General features: G+C 48.2%; 2 protein-coding genes across 2 annotated transcripts in view; both read right to left on the reverse strand.

The window, feature by feature from the left end:
• Positions 1-413: 413 nt before the first annotated feature.
• On the reverse strand, positions 414-5,196 carry LOC117136461 (telomere-associated protein RIF1). Its single transcript, XM_033297389.1, has 4 exons — positions 4,967-5,196; positions 2,404-4,882; positions 2,056-2,342; positions 414-1,964 (listed from the first exon to the last, which is right to left on the reverse strand). The coding sequence occupies exons 1-4, from the start codon at positions 5,066-5,068 to the stop codon at positions 600-602; spliced, it is 4,233 nt and encodes a 1,410-aa protein (XP_033153280.1). The 5' UTR covers positions 5,069-5,196; the 3' UTR covers positions 414-599.
• Positions 5,197-5,830: 634 nt separating this feature from the next.
• Positions 5,831-22,119, reverse strand: part of LOC117138339 (protein slit) — a 51,914-nt gene continuing 35,625 nt past the window's right edge. Inside the window, 19 exon segments of the mRNA XM_033300377.1 lie at positions 5,831-9,574; positions 9,644-9,786; positions 10,366-10,525; positions 10,588-12,112; positions 12,178-12,321; positions 12,967-13,038; positions 13,104-13,472; positions 14,864-14,935; positions 15,211-15,429; positions 15,512-15,665; positions 15,735-15,892; positions 17,156-17,371; positions 18,374-18,517; positions 18,598-18,739; positions 20,115-20,350; positions 21,134-21,277; positions 21,374-21,445; positions 21,895-21,966; positions 22,040-22,111. Of these exon segments, the coding sequence (XP_033156268.1) occupies positions 7,535-9,574; positions 9,644-9,786; positions 10,366-10,525; positions 10,588-12,112; positions 12,178-12,321; positions 12,967-13,038; positions 13,104-13,472; positions 14,864-14,935; positions 15,211-15,429; positions 15,512-15,665; positions 15,735-15,892; positions 17,156-17,371; positions 18,374-18,517; positions 18,598-18,739; positions 20,115-20,350; positions 21,134-21,277; positions 21,374-21,445; positions 21,895-21,966; positions 22,040-22,111 (6,154 nt within the window). The 3' untranslated portion in view covers positions 5,831-7,534.

Consider the following 22,119-nt stretch of genomic DNA (forward strand, 5'->3'; position numbering starts at 1 on the left):
TCATTCTAATTATTTATCTGCCTGATGGAAAATGTATCTGTCACGTCACTATTGACTTATTGACAAATTAACACAATCATGGAATAGATAAGATTTCCCTAGTTTTTATGGCAATCGATTACGTTGTGAGGTAACATTGTCTGCACTTTGGACTTTTGAGTATATGAAATCCCAGACTTGAATACACTAATTTTAATTCGAATACAAATAGTATTTAGCCTGCAAGTTCAAATTATCGTTTGGGATTTCTTATCAAATTCGTTCAATTTTGTTTGTTTTCCTTTATCTATAGAAATTATGATCAATGCACTTAAAAATAAATAATTTCTCCCATCAACCAAACCTTTTATCATATTATCTTAAAGATTGATGACGTTCTATTTTGTATAATAATAAAATATTTAATTTATTGTAAAAATATGAAGCAAGTTTTTGCAGCGAAACATCATACACCAACGGGCATAATATAAATCTTAAACATAATGCAATTTAAACTTAACTATCGAGAACATACTAGTTACAATTGAAACTCTCATGCTTTATCGAGTTCAATGGCCAAGTGCTTAATATTTCATTCATAATTTCAAGTCAGGTCCAATTCATAAGTTTGATGAGGAGTCGGCCGCAGTCTCGGCTACGTTGTCAGGGCTTCCAACGGCGGATACGCCCTTGGAGGTGCTGTTGTTGCGCTCACGACGCGTACGCATCAGAAGGTCAATGAGATCGAGGAGCAGGTCGTCACCGGGGCTGCACTGCACAATCAGTTGTTGCACGAAGGCCAGGCGCTCAGAATCGGAGCGTGGGCCGCTTTTCAGTATTTCGGGTACCTGGGCCAGCAGCCCGTTGCGGCAACTTGCGCTGATCTTCGACTTGGCGCATACGTACTCCAGCACGGAGTTCGGGTTCAGGCGGTCGCACACCACCGTCGACAGATTCTCGCGCACAGCGTGGTCCAGAAAGTCCTTGGAGTGGTTCTCCGACAGAGTTTCCAGCACGTTGGTCTTAAGTTTCTCGTTTGACTCCATTTGGGCGGACAGAAACTTAGCCAATATGCCGGCGCTCTTCACCGAACTCTTGTCAAAGTAGCGCTGCAAAACCGACTCCAGCGGTAATTGCGCCACCGCCAGATCAAGAGCGGCTTCTGGATCCATGATGGCTAGATCCTGGCTTGCTGGCTCGTGTTCAGACTCAACTTCCATCGCCTTGACGGCCTCTTCGGATATGCTAATGTTGTGCGCGTTGCCTGTGTCGTTCCACTTCAAGCTGGTGAAAGCATCCTCCTCGGGTGCTTCGCCAGTGGATTTGTCCAGGCTCTTGTCCGTCGTCGCTGTTCTGGCCGTCTGTTCGCTGGCAAAACGCTCTATTTCGATTATGCTGTCTAACCGACCACGTCTTCTCAGCGCCTGGCGCATCTCGGTGGTCTGGGCCACCTTGTCCATAAGCAGGCAGCGCTTGGGCTTCAAGCTGCTGCGCGTCTCCTCAGCATCGCGTTGATACTCTTTGGTGACGGACACCGGTGGGTCGTGGAAGCTAACACGCTTACGCTTTAGAGCCGGCGAGTCCAGAGTAACATCATCTATACTTTCGCATCGCAGCTTGCGCTTCAGGATGCTTACCGAGGGACTGGCCGATGGGGATGGCAGTCGTTTGGAAAACACCAGAAAATCCTTCGAGGGAGGTGCCTGAATCGGTGTGGAAGTATGATCCGTGCCCGTCAGCTCGTTCAGCTCGTTGGTGGGCGTGGACACCTGCTCGACGCGATCCTGGACACGGGCCGGCGTTACTTGGTGGACCAGGCGCGATGTAGACATGCACGCATAAGGTGAGCCGGAAGCAGCGTCCAGCTTCTTGTTGCGGATCATGTTGATCAGCTGGGCACCGCGTCCAGTCAGATGTCCCGTGGGCTTGGGCCGCAGAGTTGGACTCGAGGAGTTGTTTGTCTGCTTGCGATCAGGTGGAGAGCTCTGCGAAAAGAAGGCGGAAGTCATAAAAGTTCATAAAAACATTGTAATCAAGTGGAAACCAGTTTAACCAATTCCAATGCGATTTACTTACCAAATTGCATATTCGTGTGCCGGATTTCTTTGGAGACATCTCGCCGGCAGCCACAGCAGCCGCAGAAGCGGCAGGATCTCCGCTGCTTCCCGGCAGTTGGGTAGAGGGTACAGTTTCCAGGGGTATATCAGGCGGGGTCAGTTGTGTTGTTTCAGGAACAGGGTCGGGTTTCTTAACCGGTTCTGGCTGAGGCTCTTCCTCAGCTGCGACTTCCGGGAAAAGATCCTCGCTCTGCGCAATTACCACAACGGGGGTGGGTTTTGCAACCTTTGTCTGCTTACCGGCAGCTGCAAAAATTCAAGTGTTGGGAACAACATCCTTAGCCCACCTGTTACTTGTTGCACTTACCTGCTGCAGTTTGAACGACCGGGGGCGGTGGCAATTTCTTTGGTGATCTGAGCTGTGGTTCAACAGTTGGCTGCGGCGCCGCCTGTTCCGTTTCTTTTTGAGCCGCCCGTGTTCGCGTCTGACGCTTTGGTGGCTCCTCTGTAAGAGAAGCGCCTCTGGCAGCGGCCTCGAGTTCTTTTTGAGCTTGGGACTTACGTCCCGGTTTCTTTCGGATGGGTGTAACTACCTCAACTCTCACTGGTTCCTTCTCAGACTCCTCGCTGGCCGTTATATCGATCACCTCGTCGTTGTCATCCTTGCCCGTTAAGGCCAGCTCACCCTGTTTGCTCTTTGCGATAACCACCTTCTTAGGGGTCCATGGCTTTATGGAAGCCGAGTCCTGAGACTGCGACATATCATTGTACAGAGCTGGAATGTCCGACTTCTCAGCGAAGCGCTCCTTTTGACGATCCGTCAGCTTCTCTGGATTCAGACTCCACACTGATGGGATGATCACGAAGAGATCATCCGTCTTAAAGAGTTCTTTGAGCTGGTTGGCCATCGTCTTCATGGGTAGCTTGCGAAACTTTTCTTGAATTCCCCGCTTCCACTCCTCCAAGAAGCCTCCTTCGCACTTCATCTTATTCCAGCACTGGATGCCAGAAGACAACGTTGGTTTCAATGAATCGAACACTACCATTAGCTCGTTTTGCCGCAACTCCACCACCAGGTTGCGGAGGGTGTTTAAACAGGCTTCGAGCGTCTTCTGGGAGGAGGGCTGCTCGAAAATGGTTTGAAGTAGGCCAAAAACGTCCTTATACAGAGGTGCCTCCTTACAGAGTCCAAGCTTGATAACGGAGGTCACATAAGCATCGAAGAGCTCTGCAAAGAGCGGTTCGTCTTTACTCTTTAAAAGGTCTGTAAGTGCGGCTTTCAGGTCTGTCAAGAACTTCTTTCTTCCCGGCGCGTTTTGACCTGCGTTTACCAGTTGGCGCCACTGATCGCAAAAAGAGGCATCGAAGGAGTTGCTAGCACGCCGTCCCGCAAAGGCAGCCAGTGTCTGAAGTGGCCATAAAAGCCAAGTGTCCAAAAGGGAAGCGTTATGTGCCACGCGGTATTCAAGCGCATTGTTTCGTAGATAGTTGGACAACGCGTGCGACACCTGTCGCCACACCTGCATCTTGAATGCGAATCCCTCAAAGTCCTCTTCGTCGTTGGTCTGCATCAGAAGCTCAGCGAAAGAGCCCAGCATCCGGAACTCGTTCTGATTGCTCGCCTCGATACGGTCAACTGCAAAAATGCATGCAATACTCCGTTGCAGAATGGCTGCAGGAACTTCTGTCTTGGATTTCAGTACAAGTTTTAAGTAGGCTTCCAGAACATCAAGATGGTCGCTTCCAGACACACGCTCCATTACCAAGTTATCTGCGGCTATGGTATTAAACAGTGCGCGTACAACTCGGCCACCGGAGTTATCTTCAGCCTGCAGGATCTTCTCGATTTCACTGCAGCACGCCACATTGAAGGGAGCCACTGCCAACCGAAACATGGCAAGGCACAGATTCCGCACGAGCAACTGCAGCAGGAGCTGTTCCGTTTCCGTGGTATCGTTCTCGGTAAGCAACTTCAAACCGGAAACGGCAGCGGCCAAAAGTGGCTTCCAATGCTGTTGGAATACCTCTACGCTCATCAGAGGCGAGGGCTGGACCAAGGTCTCCAGGCGTAGCTCTCTCATTAGACGCTGCAACGGTTCACTGGACTCCACGCCCCAAAGGGCCACAAGGCAGGGCAGGGCCAACTCCCGAGCCGTCTGGTAGTTGTGCGCCAGACCCGTGGGCAGATTTCGTGGACCTCCGCCTAGCATAAAAGCCAAAAAGTGCTCCACGGCGCTGTCGAAAGACTTGGGTAACTCGTGGTCCAGGCAGGTGAGCAGATACCACCACACTCGCAACTTGATGCCACTCACGTGGGAGGATCGCGATTGTGAAGTGCGCAGAGGGATCAGCAGCAAACGAAGCCTCTTCGCGGATGTCAGTTCGTCGTAGGCGGCAAAGATCTTGATGAGCACACGCCAGCAAAGAAATGCCTCCGACCGCACACCATTATCCGGGTTGCGGAAGCCCAATTCAACCAGAGCCAAGAATTTGTTAATATATACACAGCCTCTGAGCAGATCCTCGTCCATGATTTGTACCAGCAGCGTCCATATTTTGTGCCAGTTGGAGTTCTTAGCATCGCGCATCTCCCCGATGATGGTGGTGTATTTGTCGACGAATTCACCGCGGATCTGAGGCCAGCACTTGGCCGAGTGGATAGCGGACACGTCAAGAGCCACCAATGCCTCCGCAAGAGCTGCCACGGCGCAGTCCTGGATCTTTCGGTCCGCATCGAACATAAGCGGCAGGATATCACCCAGCCAGAACTCCACCAATTCGTCGTCCGTAAAGGAAGTGGCTATCAAACCGGAGCTTTTGCAGCTGCTGGCCAACAAGTCGATCATCTGGTGGCGCACATGGAAATATAGGTGTGGGCGGAGGCTCTAGTAAGATACATACTTGGCACTGCAATTGGGTGCCCTACTTACGTTGCAATAATGCTGACGGCGGCCAGCGGCGAGCACTTCTTTCGCGGAAAGCTGTACCGTGCGGTAGGACTGCCCCGCCTCCGCGCCGAAGTCTATATCCATGGCTTGTACGCTGGTTGATATGCTTATTTAATAATATTTTTTCTTCCGCCTGCGAACGCCACAAGTTATTTTCCCGCAGATTTAAAGACGGCCGAAGTAAAAAGCGCGCGAATTGCTGTGGCTAGAGGTGGCAAAAGCAGGGCGATATGTCATCGATAACTTATCGTCGACAGTACAAAACTACCAAAATTGTGAAACTCAGAGTTGCCAGACTTGTGCAACGCCGGAAGTTAAAACTACTTTAAATCTTAAATCCTGGCAAAATCACAAAGCAACAGCGTTTTTATTATTTTAGCTCTTACTTTTTTTATAAAAAATATATATATGCAAAACCTATAGATAAAAATGATATTGAAGAGCTCAAGAACCGCCTTCCTCAACTGGTTTTCGTAATTAAAGTTTTTCTTTTGAAAATAAGCTTATAACTGGCCAGATTTGATAATGGATTTTTAAACATGTCATTACTCCTTAATTACAAGCTAAAAAATAGTATTCGAAAAGTGGAATTTCAAATCCTACGGAATCTGCACCTTTTATGGATCTACATAGTTACAAAAACACGAATTCATTTAATTTTAAACATTTTTCTTTGTCAATTTTATTAGGAAATAATTGTTACACACAGAAATGAATATTATAATTGTCATTTCCCCCATTATTGCTCGGGACACGTTCTCTTTCTAATTAATTAGCTGAACACAATTTTGCGGCTGTGAACCGTCGAAAGCTTCGCCGGAAAAAGGTAAAATAAAAAACAGATAATTAAACTTGGTTTAGCAACAGCTATTACACATAATATATATATATATTTGTCAATAGGTTATACATAAGGTATGCGTGTAATTGGTGCGCATAGTTATACTTGAATAATTAATAAAAATAATACACGTATTAAATATATATAAAAGACAACTAAAATGACCAAAAGGGGCTATTACACATGTATCGTATATGCATATATAATATATATGAATATAAATAGTGAAAAATAGTCAAAAACATTTTACATATACATATAGGGTCATACATACATACAGCATACATATAAGTATATATAGATTAGTATAAATTATTATTATTATGTAGATTTCTTTAAATGCGATTCGATTTTGTTTCGATTTTTAGGTCTAACTTAGGTCGGTAATTGTTAATTGTTAGAGATTTACATGCGACTACCCAGCTTAGATGTTGTTATCCGATTTATGTTTAGGTTTCTGTTTCCTCAATTAGTTTAGATTAATTGTAATATTAGTTACGCTTCGATTTGCACACATTTAGTTTAATTAGGACTAATTCTAGGAAAACACTTGCAACAATTTGTTGGAAATTCGTTACACGTTTGGGGCCTTTGTTTCGTTACGATTCGATTCGATTCTTTGTGGTTTATTGGTTTGTTTCTCGATCCTTTCCGGTTCTATCAAAATACTTTATCCTTTGAGCAACTTAGACTAAAGAAGGTTTTCGTTATGCACTTATTATCGTTTACTCGTTTCTTTGAGACCCCTGAACGGAGCGTTTAAAACGACCGTTGCAGGCTTTTGTATTTTGTAATGCGTGCGCTTCTGTGCGATTTTACTGTGTTTTGTTTTGTTTAGAACTTTAGTTTAGTTTATCATTATTTATCGTTTGTCATGCGACATTCGTCTGGTTACCATCTCCCAACAACTGTTTCGTTTTCTATCTACAAAAGGAATCTGTTCTACGTTCAATTTCCGAGCTCCTCGACTGGTTCCTCTGGCGGATGGCGGATGACGGATGGTGGGGGGATGGAGGGAATGTATTTGCTGCGGGGCTCATGCTGGGCGGGTTGGGCGTTGAGTTCAGTTCAGTTCGAGGGGGCGTGGCACATGCAATGACTTGCTTAAAGCTTGTATACGCTGATGTGATTGAGAATGTCCTACATGGGAGGGGGAAAAAGGGCACACAACGTGCGAAAGAAGGAACGGGGAAGAAGTGACGTGGGTCAGCTAATTTCCGGCGGAGTGTGGCAGGGGCTACAGTTGCGTCTCACATAAATACATAGATATCCGGATCGATCGATCGCCGTATTATGGTTCTGTTATTATGTACATCGCCTGGGTAGCTTGCACTAGTAAATTGATATATGCGAATATATAGAATACATGTGTAGCAAGGAAGTGTCCACATTTGCGGGCACAATGCCGAAGGATAAGATAGATATATAAATGTATATATATAAATATATATAAGGAAGCGGAAGGGGACGAAAGCAAATCGATGCCGCTGTGTTACATAGATTATGCGATTAATATATGGCATATGGCATATGGTACGAGTACGAGTATATATTCGAGTATATGAGTGCTAGTAGTAGAAGAAGGACCTCGCATCCCGAAGGCAGCTAGCCTCCATAGAATGCATGATGATCATGACGATGCAGGAAACGGGGATTGGGTGGGGGGATGTGGGGCATTCGACACCGAACATCGAATCCCCCTTGTTGTACTACCAGTGCATCATGCGCAGCTGATCGAGAATGCGTTGCTTGAAGAAGGTGCCCAGCATGCCGAAGACCGTCGACACGGCAGCCACGCCCATCATGACCTGCATGATGCAATGGATGCCAGACAGTTCCTCCTCCGACTGTTGCCGATGACGATGCCGCGCCCTATGGTGGCGCCGACCACCATTCTCCTGCAGCCGCTGTAGACGCTCCAAGTCCTCGTCAAACTGTGGCACAATGGCCAGATTGATGACTTCCGTCTTGGAGAGCAGCTGCTCGTTGGCTATGGTGTGTGCCTCGGTGGCTCCCTTGCTGGTGGCCTCGTTGTGCTCCTTGTCCCGCTCCCGCTGCTTTTCCAACTCACGCACCCGCGACCGCTCGTCCAGCATCGTGTTGTCACGGCTGAAGTCGAAGTCGTGGGTGCTGGGGATCAGCGGCGTCTGGAGCGTCCTTCCGGATGTCGGAAACTCAGCCAGGTTCACCTTGGCTAGGAACTGATGTCCGGAAGCGGGACTACGGGACGTGGCCTCCGGCAGTGGAGGCGGAGGCTGTTGCGTGGGCAATTGGTCACGCACCCGCGTCTCCTGGAACTGGTTCTTCTTGATGCCCAGAACCTCGGACAGTGGCCTGTTGATCATGGGCAGAAGCGAGTCGGAGGTGGGCCGAATTATAAAGGACCCTCCTGGCTGGACGTTATCTGGAGGCTCCAAAATCTCTGGCTGCAGTGGCTTGGGCGTGCTAGCCACTGTTGGGGACTTTCCAGCACTCGTTTCACCTTTACTGTCCTCGGCATCCTCGCTGTCCGTGTAGACAGAGTCCTCCGCCGAGGAGGAATCTTCGGTTTTAGGCTTTGACTCCTTGGCCGGCTGTCCCGAAAACTTGTGCGTCAGGTTGCGTATGGGCTCGTACTTGGAGCTCTCCGAGTCTCCGCGATAGAGCAGCGCCACCTTGCCATCGGGCGTCAGAACAGGTGTAATCTTGGGGTGGGGCGACGGAAAGCGATGACTGCTCTCGGGGTCCGGTGACAGGGCGTCGAAGTCGGTGAGCGCCGGCTTCTTTTGCTGTTGCGCATCCTTGTCGGGACTTTGGTCCTTGTCCGTCTGCTGGTACACAATGCTCACCTTGCCCAGCGGCGTGGAGATGATTTTGATGGCATCGTTTCCGTTCTTACGGTGATAAGGACCGTTCTTGCGCTGTTGCTGCTGGGAGCCAAAGAAGCCGCGCCCCTGGTTCTCCCCCGTGTCGGCGAACTCGTCATCGACGCCGTCATCGCCGTCCTCGCCATCCTCGTCATCGTTGGCAAAGTGGCCGCTGCTCTCGCGCAGATCTATCGCAGTGCTCGGCACGGCCACCGCAACAGCCGCTTCCGGAGCCGCCTGGGCTTCTGTGAGCAGCTTCTTGCGGATATTCTCCAGCTGAGTCTCCCGGAAGCTATTGCTCGGCCGGAATCGCGATCGAAAGCCGCCAAAGCCACTGCCCTCTTCGTTGAGGAAATGCTCCTCGTCGGGCCTGGGTCTAACCGTTCTTGGCCGCTCCATGGCGATACGCTCGTCATCCTCGTCGTAACCCATGTCTTCCTCTTCATCTGGCACACTTACCAGACCCTTGGGATCGGGAAGCTGCTCTGGATCCTCCTCCCCATCCTCCTCGTCTGAATAATCATTATCGAGACCATCGTCATCGTCGTCGTCGATGGTGTCGTCGTAGAGATCGGACTGCATGCCGTCCGTGGGGTAATCATCACTCTCCTCCCTGACCTCCTCTGTTGTCTCCCCCGCGTCAGCACTCTCCTCCACTTCATCCTTCGTCCCCCTAACATCCGTGCTATCCCTAGTGCTATGGCTAAGACTATCGTTACTATTACTACTACTATAAGTTAGATTTAAACCTGTTCCTAAACTAACATCTAAGCTGCTATTGCTCCGTTCGAGCAATTGGGTAGTCGCATCTTTCAGTCAGTAGCATTTCTTGGTGCATCCGCACTTGCGCACGATGTCCAAGTTCTTGATGTACTTGCGGTTGTTGCTGCACACCATGCGCACCTGTAGGCAAAACGGGCAGATTGATTAGTTTTGAATACCAGGCCATATTCTATTTCCAGATTCACTCACCTTGCGCCGTCTCACAATCTTGGCCGCGCAGCACTGGTTGCCGCAGCCGCCCACGCACTTGGCGTACTTCAACGGCTGCCTGGAGCGACAGTCGTTCTCCGTGTAGTACTCGCGCACCTGCTCCTTGCGACAGGTGGACGCCGCTGTGGGTGAAAAGAGTCAACAGAACGCAATTAGTCGGCGAGCTAAGGCAGTGGCTGCAACGTGAGTTGCGGTCGGATAATTAGAACTAACAAAGTGCACAGTGTCGCCTCCGCCTCCCCAAAAACCCCACGATGTTTTCCTTTGATGGATGAGTAGCGTGAAAAGCGAATGTCATGAATATGCGTGTGCGTATATGTGTCAATAATTAAAGCTTGCTGGTGAAGTATTAATATTTAGCATGTGCCACCATATGATTAACGCTTAAGGGTGATGTGAACACCTCCTCCGTGTTTCTTGGCTATTTATGAAATTGCGATTCTGATATGAGTACCTTTCTTTAAATATAATCACGCTAGTACCTAAATGCTACTTTTTTCCGATGAGCTTGTTTGGTTTTGTTTTCTTTCGACTTTTAAGCCTACAATAAAACTTTCCTTTTTAAAAAATTAAGCTAAATACCCATCAAAAATACAGATTTTAAATGCCTTCAGCTACAAGTCATATTTTTATGGTTAGTAGAGAATGATGTACACCCGGGTGTGAGTTGTGAGTAGCAAAAGCATGATAGATGCATGTACCGGTGACTGTTGGGGGCTCAGTGCTGCCCTCACCTTGATCACAGTAGCGGCCGCGCTGGCCGTGCTTGCACTTGCACTGATAGCCGTCCCTGGCATTGGAATTCGGCACACAGCGACTGCCCCGACGGCATTTGTTCTCCAGGCAAGGATCCACCGGCTCCTGAAAGCGGACAAAATTGTTTAGCTTAAGCCCTGTCCAGGGGTGATTACAGGGTAACCCACCTCTTTGATGTGCGGTGTCTCGTCCATGAAATCCTGCTCGTCGTCTTCCTCCTCCTGCTGCTCTCCTTCGAGCAGGGCACATCCCGGTGTGATCTTTTGCTGGCGCTGGGCATTGCCAAAGTCGACCAGCTTGTGGTTGATCCACACCTCCTTCATGCAGCCCTTGAAGCTGGTAAGGTTGCGGATTTGCCAGTTCTTGTACGCCTGCTGTGCAGGATCCACGGGTAGGCCGCCCAGGAACATGGGCGTCGTGAGTTTCAGGTAGTCGTTGGAGCCCTCGTTGATGATGGAACGGGCCAATCCGCGATCCACGCGCAGCGTGAAATTCTTCTTGATGGCCAGAAGCTCCACGGCATGGTACTTTCCATCGGCCACCATCTCAAAGCTGTACATCGTGGACACAGGGTGATTACCCACATCGTAGCTAACCCGAATACGCCCATTAAACAGCTCCACTGCGAGATGTGCATCCTGACCGTCGTACATGAGAATTCCATTTTGCTCCGCGCTGCTGAAGACTATCGTCACGTTCGCCTCCGGACGTGTACGCAGCGGCTCCAGTTCCACAAATGAGTTGTTGTGGACGAAGCTGATGCTGGTAAGGTATTCGCACCACTTTCCAGTGTAACCCGGATGACACCTGCATAGGTAGTCGCTACCCTGAGCGTTCGGTTGAAAGCAGACACCGTGCTTGCACTCGTGGTTTTGGCAAGGCGACGTCTGTGGATACATCATCGAGATCATGTTGTGGCCTTCACAGTACTTGCCCGTATAGTCGTCTGGACAGCGGCATTGGTAGTCGTTGATGCCGTCCACGCACGTTCCGCCGTTCTGGCACATGTGGTTCTGGCAGTCGTCAATATTGTCCGTGCAGTTGGTGCCATGGAAACCTGCCTGACAATCGCAGCTGTAGTGGGTAAAGTGGTCCATGCACTTGGCTCCATTCGCACAGGGATTGAACTCTGGACTGCAGAACTGGATTTTGGTGTCGCAGAACTCGCCACTGAATCCCGGCTGGCACTCACATTTGTACGACTCCACTCCGTCGATACAAGTTGCATTGTTCTGGCACTTGATCTCGCCCAGGCAGTCGTCGATATTCGTCTCGCAGCGGGCACCGGTGTATCCCGGAGCGCACTGACAGCTGAATCGACCCTCCTCCAGCACCGTGCAGGTGGCATTGTTGCGGCACGGATTTCCGTAGCAAGCATCGATCATAAACTCACAGTGTTTGCCATGATAGCCCGGCTGGCAGAGGCACTGGTACTCGCGCTGCGGAAGGGCAACGCACTGAGCCTGATTCTGGCATGGCTGCTCGAAACAGGCGTTGCACTTGGCCAGAATATCGTTGCGCACGCGTCCGCGGCATACGAAGCTCGACGAGGGTGTGGACAGGATCAGCTTATCCTTCATCTGTTCCGGTTCGGCGCAACGTGCAATTCCCGGCTCCACGTAGTCCAGCTTGATCCAGTCGGAGAACCACTTCAGACCGCAGTCGCAGTACAAGGGATTGCTGCCCAGTGCGCTGTATAAGAAGTAAGGGGTTCAATGGACTGTCCAATTTGGTTGCTAGTGTCTCTATCTACTCACATGTGGGTCAACGACTTGAGGTCCTCGAAGGAGCCTTCCGGCAGCATCGAGATGCGGTTACCATGCAGCGAAAGCACGCGCAGGTTATTCAGGCCAGACAACGCATACCGCTGTAGACACTGCAGCTTGTTGTATGAGATGATGCTGCAAAGGGCAGAAAGACCGAAGAAACGTTTACAAATTGCATTAGGCCAGCACACAGTCACAAACAGACACATGCGGCAATTGATGAAGAAATGAAAGTAATTGCAAAACGTTTTCCATTCGCAAACGGAGGAGAAACACCAGAAATAACGGCTAAGCTTTGATTGTGGATAGCGCACATCAACGAAGACAGTGGGCTCACATTGGACGAACAGCATCCAAGATGGTGTTCTATGGACAAAAACGAACGAATTATGATTGTAATATCATTTTTGTAGCCATTTGTTGGACTAGGAACCACTGTAGCTGGCGTCGAAGTCCGCGTCAACGACTAATGCTTAAGCACGAGTCACGATTTCGACTTTACGTCTCGGAATGATTTTCGTGCCTGCGCTCCCTAGGCTTCCATTGCTTTGTTGGTGACTGCCTTCTGGACAGAGGGCCAGACCTCGAGCCAAAGACCAGGCCATAGACCCAATCCCAATCCCACTCCCAATGCAATGGCCAGGTCGACAAACGATGCAATTGGCGCAGAATTGTGTCAAGCCCTCTTGTGCCTTCGATTTGCGTTGCTTTTGCTGTTATTTCGTGGTTTCCGTGCTGCGACGGAGCAATTAAAAAGTCATTAGGCCTAGTTGCACTTACAGCGTGGACAGCTTGGTCAGATTGGCGAAGGTGTAGTTGGAGAGAATGGTGATCTGGTTGTTGCTGAGATCGCTGCGAATGGAATGCCAAGTGGCGAATTAGCAAACGCCTTTGGGGTGCACAATGTAGATACTCACAGTCGGGTGAGGGAACGCAGATGACGTATGCGTTCGTAGTGAATCTGCTCGATCTCATTGGACTCCAGATACAACTCCGATGTCTCGGCGGGAATGCCACGCGGTATCTCCTTCAGCTGGTTACGCGAACAGCGGACCACGGTGCCGGTGCAAGTGCAGGATGGCGGACAGTAGCCATCGCCCAGGCAGCCCTCGCTGTTCTCGCTGCTACACTTGAATTCCGAGTGGGGCAGGTCCTTGATCTGCACGTCACGTACCTTCGACGGGGCTCCACAACGTGCCGCTCCACCGTTCAGTGATTTTTTGCGCAGCCATTCCGCGAACCAGGCCAAATGACAATTGCAATTGAATGGATTCGATGCGAGGTTCCTGCGAGGGCATAAAAAATGTGACAGCATGGGCCACAAAAAACGATTACGATAACGGCGTTGATAAAGGGTTCTTATAATTCAATTTTCCCGCCCAGCCGCATGGGCGTTTGATAAATTAATTCCGTATTCATTTGGTGCCATAGTCAGCATACATATGTTACTCCTTCAGCTCCCCTTTCCACTTTCCCTGGCCAATCCATGCCAGGCACTTTAATTATGCGGACCAGGGGCTCTAGGAGCGGAGTAAGTGAAACAATGGCGCACAAATTACATTGGCAATTCCAAAGTTGCAGCCGAGTCCAGACTAATTTAATAAGCAATTCTGCTTTGTCATGCCACCAGCTATGCCAGCTCCCTATTACATGTGCATGTGTTAGAAGGTCTACACTCGAAACAAATCATTACTAAATAAATATATAAAATATGAAGCAGGAACCCTTCATGTTTCATGATTCATGATTACAAGTGTTATGAACATAGGAGGTTATAGCACCATCGACCATCTTTCATTCTTTGAATATCAACCTCTAAGTATTTCTCTCAGTGCAACAGAGTGTGTAGGCCGCAGGCAGCTAACTAACACTTTGGGCTCCTTTCACGCAACACCTTTGAAGGTGGCAAAGTGGGAGGGCGGTGGTTGGTGGGCGGCATGTGGTGGTGGGTGTCATGTGGTGCACAGCACTTAATGAATTTCATTGATGCTATTTATTAGCTACTTAAATGAATTTTACAATAATTTGCGAGCAGACCCAGCGGACCACACGGCACCTCTATGTATGTACCTCTCCTACATCCTACATGCTGACTGGCTTGGGCGCTCTCCATTGAACTCAATTTTAATTAATTAAATCATCGAAGGCGCACACACACACACATGGCAGTGTGTATTCTCCCTTTTGGCTTTGTGTGCTTGGGGGATGATTTACAGGCAACAAAGGCGGGGCACATGGGGCGCATGGGGCACATGGCCGGGAAAGAACGAGGAGCTAGTGGTATCTGTTATCGCAGCAGCAGTGCAGACAGAAACCCACACACAGAGGAGCAGAAAGCCATGCTATAAATTGAAGTTCAATTGAATTATATCCAATAGTTTGCTGTGCTTTTGGTGGCTGGCATCAAGAAGCAAAACTGATTTGATGGCAGCAGACGAAGCACATGGAGCAGACCAGAGCAGCCACATCAGACAGAGTTCAACTGGAGAACAATCAGAACCATTAACCTCATTTTACGAGCGAGATGCTGCTGCCCCTCACCAATCCATTCGCTGGCCAATTAATGCTTAAGCCAAATCATTTATCTATTGAAGTGCATCCCGAGCACTTGGCACAGTTTTAATTGCCAAGCATTGCCCAGCAGAGAATCTGGGATTCCGGGAATCTGGTTACTTACAGCGACGTCAGAGAGTTGAGATGCTCAAAGGAACCGGGCATAACGCATGAGATTTGATTGTCGTACAGATTGCTGCAACGGAAAGAGATTACGTAATGTCAGGTACTCGTTTACAGGTTGTGGATACGCTACTTAGAGGGCAATCAAGTTTTTATGGCGCTTGAATGGGAAATTAAATGGTAATATGTTTGCAATTAAAGATTTTTTTATCGCAACTACTTTTTTCTTTCATTGTTGAAGCAAAGAAATCCAGACATTGTAGTTATACGACACAATGAAGTCAAAAACAAACATGGCAAATTATACTCCCAATTCTAGCAATCCCATTACAATTTAAATGGACTTACAGCGTTTTTAGTTGGTGAAGTCCCAGGAACATCTTGTTCGATATCTCCTTGATCTTGTTCTCGCCCAGCTGCAGCTCCTGGATGTGGGATGCTCCCTCGAAGGCGTTGGGCTCGATGCCGGTCAGCTGGTTGCGCTTCAGTTCCAGCTTCACCAAGTGCGGCAGGCGACCAAAGAGGCCATCGGAACTGATGCGTCCCAGTTCGTTGTCGTTGAGCAAACTGCCAAATGAAATAATATATATTGCGAGTTAGGGATGCGCGGAGCAGGATGCAGGGACATGGAATCCGGAAGTGGACTTACAGCTCAGTTGTGTGCAGGGGAATGTCGCGCGGAATCTCCTTCAGGCCCCGGCCCGTGCAATCCACGGTGGTGCCCTCGCAGTGGCACATGGCCGGACAGTCGGAGTCCATGCGGCACTCGCCGGACAGCTTCATCCGCAATTCATCCCAGGAGCCTGAAATGCGGAAGAGGGGGATCGCTTCAGTTGGCTGGTTAAGTACAAGGACGCTAGCAGCAGTCTTACATTTGAATTTCTCCTCGCGCAGCGATTCAATCCGACGACGATGCATCCGCTTCGGTGACTCGCAGCGGGCTCCACTCGTCTCTATGGGATTTTTGTGCAAATAGTCGGCCAGCCAGCGCAGATTGCAGTCGCAGATGAAAGGATTCTTGGCCAGATGTCTGTGTACGGGTGTGCGAGTGTGCGTGCCCAAATGGAAAGAAAGTAAGCAAAGAAAGTAGCATTGAGCATTCGACTGAATGGCTGAAACGGTTATGCGGCAGGACTTCTGAGGAGGGTATTGGGGCACTAAGACCTTGTTGCCCGGGCAACCGAAGGGATGGGGCTACCGTGGAGTCTTGAGACGTCTTAAAAGTGCACCAGCCTTGTGGCTACGACATTTCCGTTGTTGTTCTCCCTCGCTCGCCGTTGTTGTTCTGCAACTATTTAAAAGCGATTCCCGACAGGGTTGCCAAACGCCTGTGGACTGCGCAAATAGTAAATGTTTTTAGTATTTCAATTGAGTTAGGGAGGCAGGTCCGCAAGGAATAGGTTAGCTTGTTAGCTAGTTGCAACTCAATCGATTTTATTGGCTACTATTTAAAATGCTTTTTATGCGTTCTGGGATAGAGCATAAGAGTTTATTCCGTTATATATATAGTATCTTTACGGTTTGTATAAAATCCATATGTTAACAACTTAAATTTGCTCTCAATTTGATGATCTTTTAATTATTTAAAGACCAACATATGCACCAATTCGGTATGCCAATTTATTAACATGATCATTAGCATATCAACGTTGCGTAGGAGCGAAAGATCTCTTAAGTATCCACTGAAATATGCGTGAGCAACTAACCGGAAAGCCGACAACCCTGGCAAATACTTAACCCACTCAAGCATACAAATCCCTCTTGCAGCCGCACTTATGGCACCCCCCACCCAAACCAAATCTTGTAGACCATTCAAGATTCAGTTTTTCCCTTTTTTTTGCAGCTCCATAGCCGAGCGTACATTTATCGATGCCAAACGGAGAATTCTTCTCGGAGCCTTCGTCTTTTGTTCGCTGGAAAGGCCGAAAGTCTTCACGGTTCACAGAGAAGGGGATGGATGCTGGATGCTGGGTGCTGGGTACTGGATGATGTGTCAGGGGGCGGGAGATGCTTCTTGTTTGCTGCTAAACAAATGTCAACGCGAACTCTGAAGCGGACTCAAGACGAGAAGGCGTGGTGGGCGAGGGAGGCGGGGCTGAGTCAAAGGCAACTACTAAATGCACTTCAGAGGTTTAACACCAAAGTGCCTGCTCCATTCAAGATGGGATCCCGACATGGGCCTGTTCCCCACTCGAGTGCTTGGTGGGCGTTGAGCAGGCGGCGTTCAGCGGACGTGGAGAGGTCGAGGAGTAAGGCAGTGGAGGAATGGAGGAGTGGGTCTCCATGTACTTACACCGTTTTGATGCTCTTCATGGCGTCGAATGTGCCATTAGCCAGCGACTGGATGTTGTTGTCGTACAGCGAGAGCAGGCTCAAACTGTGCAGGTCGCGGAAGGCATCCTTGCGTATGCACGAGATCTCGTTGGCGTTCAGCAGCAGCAGCTGCAGCGAGCCGAGTCCTTTGAACACGCCCGAGGGTAAATCCTTTATTTTATTGCCGTACAGCACGCTGATGGGATGATGCCACGATGGTACAATGGCCACGTTGACGATGGGTGGAGCCGACATGGAAAAGAACACAAATAGAACACACGACGAATGTTAACAAAGCTCGAAAAGAAAAGAAGAGAAAAAAGCTTAAAGAAAACACAAGCCCCGCCAGGAGGTGGCACAAAAAATTACAAAAAACACAAAATCACTCTGCGGGCAAAGACAAAGTGGTTAAGTTCTTGTTGCCGCTGTCATTCTTTTTTGTTGATATGGATGTGGATGTCGCTCTTGATGTTGCTGTTGCGGGCGGCAACTGGTTCCCTTAGCCCCGATCAAAAACTGAGTCGTGACACGCAAAAATGTTCTGGGTGAAAAGTAATGCTAAAGTTTGGGAAACTGTTCCATCTAACTCTTAAAATTCATTTAAATAATCTTTCTAATTCAATCATCATTGAATTTATCATTGAAACATAACTAAATCTCTTTTATCTGGTGCCTTAGTTTAAGTTACTTTTTAATGAAGCACTCATTTAATTTCGGTTCATGTGACACAAAAAGTACCACACTCTCTCCTGCAGGAGTTCTAATTGGAAGAAGCACAGCCCCAAACATAATTAAAAATGCAGAAAATAAAACCCCTTTAATGTGGCTACCAGTAATTAAGTGCGTGTCACGTTCTCATCTCCATCACACACGTGCTCGTCGACGAGGAGGAGGTGGAGCAGGAGCTGGGTGACAGGGCGAAGGAGGATTCCACACATGGGCAAGGTAAGCCGATGCCTTGCGGTGTAAGCTGGCAGGAACGCTAAGCGTGGGCCGATTAGCTCGCTTCTGGCCCGGCCCTGAGGCAACTGTTAGCCCATTCCCCTCATTTAAGTGGGTTCAGGTGAGTTTACCCGAGTGCGGGAGCAGCCGCAGGGCAGCTCAAGTGAGTGCACATTTTGTTCTGCAAAGGCTACTTGTTGCACTGCAGCCAGTAAAGTGGCAACAACACCTCCACCACCGGGTATTATCTACTTACAGAGTGGTTAACTGCTTTAGGCCGCTTAGTGCATCGTGGGCAATTCGGGAGATGTTGTTGTTGGACAGGTCGATGCGTCGCAGTCGTCGAAAGCTGGAGAACGATTTCGGCGGCAGTTCCGTAATGAAATTCTGCTCGAGGCGGCTGCAAAAAAAAATCAGAGGGTTAGTTTAGCCAAGTGAGAGGGAAGCACCGCCATTCAAATCCAAAGATGCACCACTTACAGCTCGGTGGTGTCGTCGGGCAAGGTGACGGGCACGCTGGTCAGACTCTTCTCACGGCAATCGACGATCCCGTCCGCACAGCGACATGGGTGCGGACAGCTGTTCTCCGCCCCGCATTCCATCGGTGCGTGCTCCGTCAGACCTGATGGACAAACAATATGGTTGGGAGATTGGGATAAGTACTTGGCGAATTTAGTCTTGCTCCGGTTCGAGCTCCGGTAGCTGGGAAAACGAGCATCCGATTTGGATCTGGCTTGCTTTGCAACCAGCAGTATCGTAATTATCAATGCTACTGCACAGCCGCTCCTCCGATGGCGGGGCAAAGGGGGATGCAGCGGCTGGGGAAATGGGTTTTGGGGAGGTGCAACTCTAACCAGCCGCTGGTCATAAATGTTTACCCACATAATTCCATAGCATTTCATACAAAACGAAAGTCAAACAAGCTCGGAATTATAGTTCACTTTGAGGTGAATGTGAAACTCTAGATACACTTTGTTGATGGATGGATCCATTCGAAATCAGTCATGGCGACTAAATAATAAACATTTGCTAAACATTTAAGGAACGATTGAGAAGAAAATGAAATATTAAGTTAAACAACAAACATGAGAACTTGAATCATTCATCGTAGAGGAATCAATCTATTCATTAATCTGTCTATCCTAGGAAAATTCCACGAAATATCGTTTATAACAAAGCGTTTGCAATCCGAACCCCCAGAGTTCCCATCATATTATAGGCACTAAAGTATTATCCAACTTGACACGGGTCATCCAGGGATATATCAGCTCATCTGCATACTCATATCGATTACAGGCTCCCCAGAAAAACCAAGCTCAACGCAAAACAATGCGATATACCCTAACCATTCGGCAGAAATGGTTGAGCCAAGAAACTCGTTTCATGGCTGCATCGTTTTGGGGCGCATTTTCCGCTTCATTGAGCGCTTCACGCTCAGTCTTCAGCTTTGGTTTTCGTTTTGGCCACTTCCCATTCCCCATTCCCATTCACTTGGCCCGCAGCCTCATCTCCATCTCGTGCTCAGGTCTTAAGCCTTCGCATCCGAGCATCTGCATCGGCATCTTTCAGTAAGAGGAGAAGCCAAAAAATACAAACACCAGGCAATGATTTCGACGGCGTTAAACGTTTTGGCAAACACACGACCGCGCTGCAGAAGGAAACGGGGGATATAACCGAATGGATGAAGCCACCAAAGCACCAAGTGGTTCTTGCCAGATATTGAGCTGCTGACGCTTGGTGCTCATGGTGCTCGTGGTGCGGGTTGTTTCGTGGGCGTTCGAGGCAGTGGGGGTGTGCCCATATGACTGCTTATGATTTATACCCGCAATGCTTTGTTTTCCTCGCTTTCGCATAAAAAACTAATTAATTTCGACTACGAATTGTGACGGGGGGAGGAGCGGCCAAATGTTGCCCATTTTTGGTAGCATTCAGGGAGTGGAAGCTGCCACAACATGTTGCACAAAGCACCGGGCCATTGGCCATTGGCCATTACATACCCGAGCATTTGAACTCCTGGTCGTGCAGGTCCGCCACGTTTTGGCCCTTCAGCTGCGATGGCGACTGGCAGCGGGTGTAGGGCGCCAGGCGGGTGGCACTGCGAAGGAACCGCGACAGCCAGGACAGATGGCAGTCGCAGGCGAACGGATTGTCCGACAGCCGGAGTGCCCGCAAACGTCCCAGTCCGCCGAAGATGTTGTGCGGCAGGGAAGTCAGGTTGTTGTTGTTCAGCGTGCTGCAAAATACAAGTGGAGAGAAGGAAATGGTCAGTGAGTGGAGCAGATGATCCGGCCTTATCAAGCCACTATATCTATTGGCTAGTTATGGTTATGGCAGCAAGGGTTTGGCCTGGCCAAAAGAGCACAAATCGGGTGCCGATCAAAATTTAATTAAAATGGTTACCAACTATCGAGCTTCCTGGTGGAATCCTACATGTGGAATCGACTTCTATCTTCTAAAGGCCACTAATTTGAAATCCCCTTTTAATAGAACGTTAAGGGCACTTGCCAATTTGTTTTCAACGGGCTTTGTTTATCGATTTCTTACTAAACTTTACTTTCATAAAAAGTGTGCTTCGTGCAGCTAATTAATTATTCATCAAAATTGGTTATTAACTTTAATACATACATTAATTTCTTGTTTATTGTCAACAAATTACAATAAGTTGAATTACACTCGATTTACACATTATCTGGCAAAACTGTTCAGCTTTAGCTTGGCCACTTGCCATTTATCAATTTGGTCCTCTCGCTCCCTTCTAATCACTTGATATATGAGCTCCATTTCGGCTGCGATTGGCTTATCTGGCCGCAAAGCCTAACCATTTATTATGTAATTTAGCCAGAGCATTAACTGATTGATTTTTAATTCATTCACTAATGCCCATTTGATTGATTAACAAAAGGCACTAAATCATTGATTAATTACTCGACCGCAATGGCACGTAGCTCCATTGATTGGCTAGCAAATTTGGTCAATTCTCCCTTCACTTTGGCTAAATCTGGTCAGTGGTACTCACAGTATCTCCAGCTCCACCAATCCCTTAAAGGCGTGCTCATCCAGACAGGTGATTTGGTTATTGTCCAGCTGAAGACTACGCAACGATTGGGCTCCCTTGAAGACGCGTCTTCCCACGGTCGTGATGACATTGTTGGAGATGTCCCTGCAGGATTATCAAAGTTATGGTTAAATGATCCGATATCGAATGCGATCTGAGTACAAGTGTCGACTACTATCGGCTACTTTGGAGTTTACTTACAATCGCAAAAGACTCGCTGAACTTGTCACAAAGTTTTCAGGAATTGCCTTTAGTCGATTGTTGTTTAGGCGTCTGTTTGATTACAGTGTTGGATTTGGTTTTTGGTTTTTGGTTTTTGGTGTTTCGATTTCGATATTGGTTTTTGATTTGATTTGATTTTGGTTTGGTTTTTTGTGTAGAGACGAACATTTTAGGTACGCAAAACGAAACGTAACGAAAGCAGAGAGAGACAAAGAACGGTAGAGATATGCAATAAAAATAAACAAGAACAAAAACGGGAATCAGATACAAAATGTTAATAATTCAAACTAAATCTGGCATCAAGCTAAATTCAATTTGCACGCTAGCTAGCTATATTCTAAGTCTAAGAAAATATATCAATTGATTAATTAAGATTAAGATCCAGTGTGGAGATCATCAAAAATTGGTTAGTAGTGAGCTCAAATTCAATATTCAAAAGTATTTCATGCAACTAGCATTACTGCAAAACAAGTTATACACCATAGTTAGGGACTACTCACAGCCGCTCGAGTGAGACCAAATCTTGGAAGGAGTTCCTCTCGATCGTGTGGATCTGATTGTCAGTGAGTTGGCTGTGGAAATTCAAAGTTCGAAGAGTTGAGTTAATCGGGCAATTTCGATTTAATGTTCCATAATTTAACTTACAGCATTCGCAGCTTGGTCAGCCGCTGGAAATCCGTCTCGTATATCACGGTCAAATTGTTTCCCTGCAGCTCGCTGCGAAA

Source organism: Drosophila mauritiana, chromosome 2R, assembly GCF_004382145.1.
Source record: "Drosophila mauritiana strain mau12 chromosome 2R, ASM438214v1, whole genome shotgun sequence".
NCBI classification, from domain to species: Eukaryota; Metazoa; Arthropoda; class Insecta; order Diptera; family Drosophilidae; genus Drosophila; species Drosophila mauritiana.

Excerpts from the sequence above, each read along its gene's own strand:
- LOC117136461 (XM_033297389.1), bottom strand. The coding sequence starts at position 5,068 with ATGGATATAGACTTCGGCGCGGAGGCGGGGCAGTCCTACCGCACGGTA. Across the intron at positions 2,343-2,403 it reads GGTCGTTCAAACTGCAGCAG|CTGCCGGTAAGCAGACAAAG; the intron begins GTAAGTGCAACA and ends GAATTTTTGCAG. Across the intron at positions 1,965-2,055 it reads GCACACGAATATGCAATTTG|AGCTCTCCACCTGATCGCAA; the intron begins GTAAGTAAATCG and ends TTCTTTTCGCAG.